Genomic DNA, 9757 nt, shown 5'->3' with positions numbered 1-9757 from the left:
AATACTTGTTCAAAGTTTATAAAGTTCATGGTTGAAAGACATACTTGAAGTTCATGAAGTAAACTTTAAAGTTTACTTTCTAAAGATCAAACCTTGGTTGAATCTTTAAAGTATGAACAACCATGAACCTTTTCTTGCTTATTTAAGTTTACTTCTTCAATTTATGCACTTTAATTTCATGTAGTTAGTTTATATGGTCAAGTACTACAAGTTAGTCTTGATCTCATATCTCTTGAACAAATTAAGTTAACTTTGAAAGTTCAAGAACACACAAATGAGTTTTCTTTAAATATAACTTTGGATCTAGACTTTTGAGTCTTGGATCTTCAAGATCAAACTAAGAACTATGTTCTACTACTTATGATCTTGATTAGTTAGTTTACTTTCAAGTTTGTAACTTGTTATTAGCTTTAAAGTCCATGTATGTGTTAGATCTAAGACTTTGATGCAACTTTGGTTCATCAAACTTCATACAACTCTTAAGTGAGTTGTGTTTCATGTCTTAGACTTGCACATGGGTTATGATGGTCAAGACTTGGTTAAGATGATGTAGATACATCAATGAGTTGTACACTTGAAGCTATATGCATCAAGGATGAGAACCATGATGAACATCAAGCACCAAGACCACCGGAACCCTTTTAAACTCACTGTTCTGTCCAAAAGCTACTGGTCTGGTGATTCTGTAACAGAACAGTAGACCTGGGCTGTTCTAACCTTGATTTTTAGATAGATCTTTTCGAGTAGATAACTTTTCATATAGGACTCGTCTTAATCCGAGTTACGGTTTAGGATTTATGGCCCTCCGATCGTTACTATGTCCTTTAACGTTGTGCAGAAATTTCTGACCTACTCGCACTTAGACCGTCGCCACGGTCAAACAAAGACGATTTTGCTTCTGTAAATTTTACCACACTTAAGGAACTCATAGACGGAGCCATGGCCACTGGTCTCACCTTAATTCAGTAAGGGTAGCGGCCGTGGTGACTGACTGAAGTCAGACTTTGTTTTAAACTACTTTCATAAACGAAACCTACTTTACACCTTTTGTTTGATGATGAATGATGATGACCCTTAAGACCTTAATTACATACTTTTAAACCTATTAAGACGATTTACTGACCTAGTACTATTTGACTTAGGTTGAGGACTTCGGACCGTTTACTTGCACACCTTTCCCGACTACTACTTTACCGCTACATATCATTGTGAGTTATAACATTCCTTTTTTTTTACTTTAACTTATTTTGGGAACTGAGAATACATGCGGATTTTATGTTTTACATACTAGGCACGAGTACTTAAACTTATATATGTGTGGGTTATACAACGGCATAAACATTCCCTTTAGCTCGGTAACGTTTAATCATTGGTTTTTGAACCGTGAACGCGAATCTTAGATATGTATCCATAGGGTTTGACATCCCCACTCAGGCTAGTCGCGCTAGCATTTAACGAGTGTTTAATACTTCGTAAACATACGCACTTGCCAAGTGTACTTTCAGGGGGTATAAACGTTAAGTTAGTTACCAAGTGCCCACGGTTAACATATACTTTATCATACTATTTTGAAACGCTCTTTGTAGCACTGAAATCTCGTGGCCTACCTTACATACTGTTATACTTGAACTATAGCTCACCAACCTTTGTGTTGACGTTTTTAAGCATGTTTTTCTCAGGTGCTTGAGGTTAGCTTCCGCTGTGTACTAGTCGTGCTGTAGACACCCGCTGCTTAGAGTTGTCATCGCATGAACTACTTTATTTTGCATTCAAACATTCGTACTTTTGAACTATGACTTGTAACGACCATTGTGGTCACATACACTTATTATTTGCTTCTACTTAGTGAAGCATGCTTTTGAAATGTAAAACATTTGATGTCGGTTATGACATCACCTTTTTATCGTGAATGCAACTTCTTTAATTACAGCATATAGTACTTAACCTTGTAATGATCCTGTTGTTGATGATTCGTACACGATGGTTTTGTACGGGGCATCACACTAGGAATCTGATCAGACCCCGAAAAACAGAAAACAAGTGCTCCGGTGGGTTTCTTGGTGCTTGATGCTCATCACGGTTCTCATCCTTGATGCGTGTAAGCTTCAAGTGTACAACTCTTTGATGTTTTAGCATCACTTTGATCAAGTTTGAACCATCAACACACAACTAAGAGTAAAAGCTAACATTCTACAAGTTTTGAACATCAATGTTGCCTCTTTATTGCATAAACCCAATAAAGCTTCAACCTTTGTCCTTTTTACACAAGTTTATGCATCTTCATCATATGAGATGATGAAGACTTGATCTTTATCATCACAACAATCACAAAAAGGTTCCAAGCAAGTGAGATCTACAATAATAACTTAGATCTTCAAATATTAAGAAAACTCTAAGCTAGAAAGCTTGGATCTTTACAAGATTAATGAGACCATAAGCTAGAAAGCTAAGATCTAATGAAAGTAATGAGACCATAAGCTAAAAAACTAAGATCTAATGAAAGTAATGAGACCATAAGCTAAAAATCTAAGATCTTTAACAAAATAATGAAACCATAAGCTAAAAAGCTTGGATCTTTAATGTTCTTGAAGATCCTTAAAGCAAAAGGCTAGATCTTCAAGTTACATGAAGATCATAAACACAAGTTTTGATCTTTTTAACAAAATAAAGGGATCATAAGCTAGAAAACTTAGATCCAACAAAGTAATGAAGATTCAAAGCTAGAAAGCTTGAATCTTTCATGTTCTTGAAGGATTCAAACCAAAGTTTGAATCTACAAGATGTAACAAGATCAAGAAGCTAAAAAGCTTGATCCTTGCATGATGATGATGATGTCGAAAATGAGAAGAGAAGAAGAAGAAGAAGAAGAAGAAGAAGAAGAAGAAGAAGAAGAAGAAGAAGAAGAAGAAGAAGAAGAAGAAGAAGAAGAAGAAGAAGAAAATTTAAAACTTACACTTTTTAGAGTGAGAAAGAATAGAGAGAGAATTAGAGAGTAAGTGTGTGTAAAATGTGAATGAGATTAAGTGTGAAATAGGTGAGATTTGCTAGGTATTTATAGAGTGGTGAGGTGGTGGTGAGGTGGTGGTGGCCGTAGGTTTCAAGGGGGACAAGGGGGGACAACTTTTGCTTTTTGGTTAATGGTGGTCTAAAGTTGGTGCTTATGTTGGGATCCCATGCAACAATTGTGATTATGGTTAACAAAAATGCTAGTATGTTCCCTATAATAAATGGGTATTTGTCTTACATTTATACGGGTCATAAACTTATTAAAATTGGGCTAATTAAATAGTCCACTAGCTAGAGTAGGGTGGGCTAAAGTCCAACAAGGTAGAAAGTCCAACAAGACTAACTAGTGAGCATAAGTAAATTACTAAGCGTAATTAAGCAACCAAAAGCCCAAGTAATTGTTATTAGAAAATAACAATTAGTATTACGTAGTCGTAAAATTCCAATTACGACAAAAGTCAAACGTGTACCAAAACATATAGCTCGTTCTCAACGTCAAGTGACACTAACGGTCATAAAAGCATTCGAGGATCAAGTTAAGTAACTAAGTACTTAATGGCATGTTGTATGGTATTAACGAAAGTAATTAATCATGAAATAAGATCCCAGAATATAAACCAACACAGTACGCACAAATACGCAGTTTGGCAGAAAGTAACAAGCACAAAAGTAGGTCGAAAAAGTCGGGTCGTTACATTTTGTGAAAAACATTAAAACCCAGCAACCCTGTAGCACCCCGCTTTTGACGAAAATATAAAAAATAATGGCCGACTCATTCTATAAAATTTGCGAAAATAATCTCCGGGAAACCTCGGATTACCTGAAAAATAATAACGCCATAAACGTATATCAGTTCCCTCTCGATCTCTTGCTATAAATCTTCTAGGATCTCTTGGAATCAGTTCGACAATTTCTTCGTCTTCTTCTTCATCAATCATTTCAAATAGATCGAGTGCGACATTATTAAAATCAGAACTCGCTATATAAATTGCAAATTGTGTGAAAGTATCCAATTTGGAGGCATTGTTTTAGAGTTATTTTTTAGAGTGATATTGATGAATTTGTGATATAAATTGAAATGGTATATATATATATATATATATATATATATATATATATATATATATATATATATATATATATATATATATATATTAAAGATACAGTAAATAAAAAAAATACACAACGGCTATATAGTTGTTTCAAATGCACTATTTTTCAACAAAATTATGCCCTCGATTATGCTATTCCATGACGAGTTGCAGGGCGAGCAGGTGAAAGAAAACTGAGGGCGGCAGAGGGCTAGGGGAATGCCAACGGCGCCCTCCCGAGTATGAACGAGGGCGGCTCCATAGCACAATCGTTGGGAATGGTCTAAGTGTTAATTTAATTTTATTATGCGTTTATATGTACAGTATGTAATTAAGAGTTTGTGAAATGCTTGTGGTTAAGGTTTGGTTATTGAAAAGGTTATGTGGTTGAGACTATGGATGGCGAAGAATGTTCGATTCATTGGATATGCATTCGATCCGATCTATTTAGATGGATATGGATGATCCAAACGGATGATAAATAGATATGAATATGGATATGGTTGATATGAATAATTAATGGATGAGATATGGATGACAATTTATTATTCATAGATATATCCACCCGAAATACATATATACATATAAATATATACATATTTACTTAAATATATGCATATATATATTTAAATGTCCATATGTGTACATTATAAACTATTAAAATGTTATCGAAAATATATATTGTGAAAATACAACTATGTGAGTAGTATTAAATTCATATATATCTTACATATATTACACATTTTTGTTAAAACATTTCGACGATTTCATTTCACAATTGAAATATTTTTATGAAAAACTTAACATCTAATGGGTACCTAATAATCCGTTTAATTCAATGGATATGGATATAGGCACATTCAATCTATATTCGATCTATTGTTATCCCTAGTTAGTCGTGTGAAGGAAGAGAAGGAGATGAGAGCAAAATTAAAATATACCCTCACATCACCCTCACATGATACTACTTAACTGCCTGACACATACTTAACGGCCTGACACAAACATGAGGGATCGTATAATTTTTTTTTTAACTAGTTGTGGAGCCCTCGCTTCGCGCCGGGGGCTCCGTTTTGAATGCGAGTTAAAAAAAAGTCTTGATCTATTTTGTAAAAAGAATTTTTTTTCGACATCTAACATTGAAGGGATGTTCCTTTTGTGAAAGTTGCTTCTTTTAGCGTTCGTTTTTTTTTTTTTTAAATTAGTTGATCTATTTTGTAAAAAAATGTTTTTCGACATCTTTTGGTAACATTGAAGGGTTGTTCCTTTTATGAAAGTTGTCTCCTTTATCGTTGAGGGGAAAAAAAATGTTAGTTGATTTTTTTGGTAAAAAAGAATTTTTTTCGACATTTTTTGGTAACATTGAAGAGTTGGTTCTTTTATAAGAGTTGCTTCTTTTATCGTTGGAGACAAAAAAAAAAGGAATAAAAGTGAAATGACAAAAATATCTCTGGTTACTATTGATGAATAGTGCTACAGGGTTTTATCTATTACATATATAGATAATTATATTATTATGGTGTCCTTGTCTGGCCCAAAGAGCTATTCAGCCCAGTTAATATCGTTGGGTTGTATCCACGTGGATCATAGGCATATACACTTGGTGTATGTTGGAGTAATTTTTGAGCCCAAATGCATATGTGCGTATGCTCCAATTAATTACTCCTGTTAATTACTTGTACTATGATAACTTTTCGTTCACTGTATATTGGCTTGAGTTTGACTATTACTTACTATATTTTATTTTATATACTTAATATAAGTAACAAAAATTAAAATTCAAAATAATATAAATAATATTATATTATATGTATATAAATATAGGGGCAGGATCAATGGGAAGTAATCAATCGGGAGAAGCAGGGGAAGCAAAATATTTTTTTTTCATTTTTTTTTAGAATTTTTTTTTTCCGGCATCAAGATCACACGAAAATATGAACATTTAGAAGAGACACTTCGTGATGAATGTTATTATTTAGGCAGGAAAACGATCGACAAAAATAACATTCAAGATAATATTGTTCGTGAAGAATATGAACGTTTTTTTTCATGTTTTGTGAAGTAAAATTTAGCCCGATTTAGAGTTTAGGGTTTAGGGTTTGGTGTTTTGGGTTTATGGAACTCTAAATCGTTCGTGTTAAAAACTCAATCTAAACCCTAAATCTAAACCCTAAACCCTAAATTTCTAAACTCTAATATCTAAACCCTAATATCTAAACCTCAATAGCTAAAACCTCAACATACGCTCGAAAAACACCAGAATTGTTATATATTACTTCTTCGAGCGTTTTCCCGCCAAAATAAAAACATTTATCACAAAATGTCTCTACTAAATGTTCATATTTTCATCTCATCTATAATGTTCGTGAACAAGGTTTTTTCAAAAAACAGAAAAGAAAAAAAAAAAAAAAAGTTTTTGCTTCCCCCGCTTCCCCCCGATTAGTTACTTTCCTCTTGATCCTACCACTATAAATATATATCAATCCCTCACAGTCACTATACTAACTTCATTTAGTTTTTGGCTTTTTTGGAAATTTTTGAACACTAAAGAGAAGCATTTTCTCAGTATACTAAACTAGTAAATTTTGATTAAAAGGAGTAATATAAAGATTTAAGCTTGCTAACCAAATTCAAGAATACCAACATCCAATCAGTCGTTTCAGCTATAAACAAATTCGATTACTATTGATCTTGAATCTTGATTTAACTCAACGAACTAAATCTCATTAAAATTAATCATTTCTCGAATTCAAAAACAGCAGAAATTAGACAACTTTCCCACTCCCAAGTGTAAGCTCCAAATCATCATTTCCAACTTCATGTATCCTCTCCCCTTCCCATGCTTTCAACGTATTATTACTCTCAAACTCAAATTCACAACCCGACCCGTTTTGCACCACTACTCCGTTTTCAAAAAACGCTTGTTGGCTCGCAGGTTTCATAAGGTTAAACGTGGGTGAAGGTGGTGCAACCGAGGCTGCACCCATGGTCTGAAAACTGACCCATCTGCCCGAATCCACAGTCGAAGCATCAGATTCGTCACATTCGGGTATAGTTGCTGGCGGAATACGGTGGCGGCGTGTGGGACTCGTTGGAGCAGAAGCCGCAAAAAGCGGGTGACGAAACGACTGTAACGCACTTGTCGATAACATTTCCCATTCGGGTTTTCGTTTCGTTCCACGAGCAGTTGGAGAGGAAAGTGGCGGGGTAACCGGGGCGCTGTTTGAGATTCGTAGAGAGGGTAATGTTGATAAGTTGCATAGGTAAGGGAGAATGTAGGATGAATGGTTGGGCGGGTTTTCGCGGGTCGGGCTGGGGAAAGATGACGATGTCGGGCTTGCGTGGTATGATGGAACCGGGCTTGGAAAGGCTGATGACATTGGGCTGGGCTGGATTGATGAACAGTTACTGATGTTTGTTGACATCCCTGCTATTTCATTTGGAGATGGTTTACAACCCTGTATAAAAAGTAACAAAAAATAATAAAATTAGTAAATTTAAAATTTAAAATAAGATTACAAGAACAATGTAAAAAGTTTTGATCTTTGTATCATTTCGGATAACTTTACTGTAAATTTTGAGCAATGTATGCAAGAAAGTGGTAAACTATAAACCCAATTAAAGTCTTATTTAAATTTACTAATTTTATGAAATTTTGTTACTTTTCAGGGAATCATTCAAGAACAGTTGAAGTAGGTATTAGATTACAAGAAGGAAAAAAAGTTTTGATCTTTGCATCATTTTGGATATTTTTACTGTAAATTTTGAGCAATGTATGCAAGAAAGTGGTAAACTATAAACCCAATTAAAGTCTTATTTTAAATTTACTAATTTTATTAAATTTTGTTACTTTCCAGGGAATCATTCAAGAACAATTGAAGTCGGTATTAGATTACAAGAACAAAATAAAAAGTTTTGATCTTTGCATCATTTCAGATAACTTTACTGTAAATTTTGAGCAATGTATGCAAGAAAGTGGTAAACCATAAACCCAATGTTATGGGTTCTGATCCTGCCAAAATTTAACCTTTAATTTTAAAAATTAATCATAAACACATAAAGGGGAAGTTTAGGAGTTCAAGCTATTTGCAGCAGAATCAAATTATATACATATACATATACATATACATATACATATATAAATATACTCTTTTTTGTTCTTTCAGATCAGTATCTGCAACTTTATGCAAATTAAGGGGTTCTGGGAGTCACTATTTCAAGTTCCCATGGACTAAACAGGCAAAAGTTTTGATCTTTGCATCATTCAAGAACAGTCAAAGTCAGCATTAGATTTCAAGAATTAAAAAAAAAAAAAAAAAAAAAAAAAAAAATTAATCTTTGCATCATTTGGGATAACTTCTTTGCATAATCTTCTACTTGAAATATTTCAACAGCAGGTCAAATTGTAAGGCAATTTTTTTAAAACTGGATCTAAGTCAACTACAAAAATCTAATTACTAGATCTAGCAAAATATAAGAAAAATCAATATTAATATTCAATTTAAAAAAATAAACAACCTTGGGGTAAGTGGTACCATCTTCTTCAACAACCCAACCAGCTTCAGAACAAAGTGCTTTTAAGACCTCATTATTATCACAGTGTTTAGGGAGTCTATAATTTCCTTGAGATCGGAGTCCGGCGTATATTTTTGCGGCGATGGCTCTTCTTCTTCTTTCTCGTCTTTTATTGTTCTCTCTTTCTTTCCATGACGGCAGCCGACCGGATGAGCCGCCGCCGGTCATTTCTTTTTATTTGCTCCGGCGAAGTTTCTCTTTAGGTGTGTGTACAAGTTTTTTAATTACTAGACTTTTTTTTTTCGATCCAATTTGTTAAAACGAGATTGGTCTGTAAAGTTTGGAATGTTACATTCACACCCCTTGATTATCACTATGTTTTTATACATCCTCCTCCATTCCTCATTAATAATCCATTTCACTGTGTTAAGAAGGTTCATGTTGCCGAGTTAGCCAAGTTTAATGTAGTTGGGATGTGAGTTTCATGTATGTTGGTTGCGGTTTTGTGTCATTTGATAGCTTGTATTTAGAGTAGAGTTGTGTCGGTTGTTCTTTGTATGCTAGATGGTTAGGATTCCGACCGTTAGGTGTGAAATTTTTGTCTTATGCTTTTTCTTGTATGTGGTTTAGTGGTTAGTTGTTTCAGGTTGTTTTTTTCTTGTTTGGGGTTGCCCTTGTTACAGGTCAGTTTGTGTTCTTCGTTGTATTTTTTTTTTTGTTAATAAAGTTTACGTTATTTTTGTAAAAAAGAAAAAAAATAATAAAAAATCTAGTTGTTAGTTGTTAAAACTGTTATAATATTTTTTTATTTAAAATCATATAAATGTTATCACCATGTTATACAAGGAATTCTAACTCATTAATAGTCATTAAAGGTAATGACATATCATGTTACTTGAGAGAATTCTTATCTATATTTAAGTGTATATTTAGTTGCGTTTAAAGAAAAAAAACATAATATTTCAAACAAATATCGAATTTCAACTCATTTAATTCATATCCAACAACATAAATAAAATATATGATGAGTGTCGTTGAAATAAATAATACTCCCTCCGTCCCACCAGAAGTGTCCACTTGACTTTTTACAGTCTTCCTTATTCAACTTTGACTTTAGATATTTTTGTTGGTGTTATATAATATTT

At 33.5% G+C, this 9757-nt stretch overlaps 1 protein-coding gene across 1 annotated transcript; it reads right to left on the bottom strand.

Moving 5' to 3' along the window:
* Window positions 1-6663: 6663 nt before the first annotated feature.
* Window positions 6664-8895, bottom strand: LOC139861526 (BES1/BZR1 homolog protein 1-like). Its single transcript, XM_071849949.1, has 2 exons — window positions 8616-8895; window positions 6664-7555 (listed from the first exon to the last, which is right to left on the bottom strand). Exons 1-2 carry the CDS (start codon window positions 8838-8840, stop codon window positions 6863-6865), a joined length of 918 nt encoding a protein of 305 aa, XP_071706050.1. The 5' UTR covers window positions 8841-8895; the 3' UTR covers window positions 6664-6862.
* Between the last annotated feature and the right edge of the window lie 862 nt (window positions 8896-9757).

This window comes from Rutidosis leptorrhynchoides, chromosome 8 (assembly GCF_046630445.1).
Source record: "Rutidosis leptorrhynchoides isolate AG116_Rl617_1_P2 chromosome 8, CSIRO_AGI_Rlap_v1, whole genome shotgun sequence".
Taxonomy (NCBI): Eukaryota; Viridiplantae; Streptophyta; class Magnoliopsida; order Asterales; family Asteraceae; genus Rutidosis; species Rutidosis leptorrhynchoides.
Note: the sequence above shows the minus strand (reverse complement) of the source record. Positions and strands in the feature narration are given on the sequence as shown.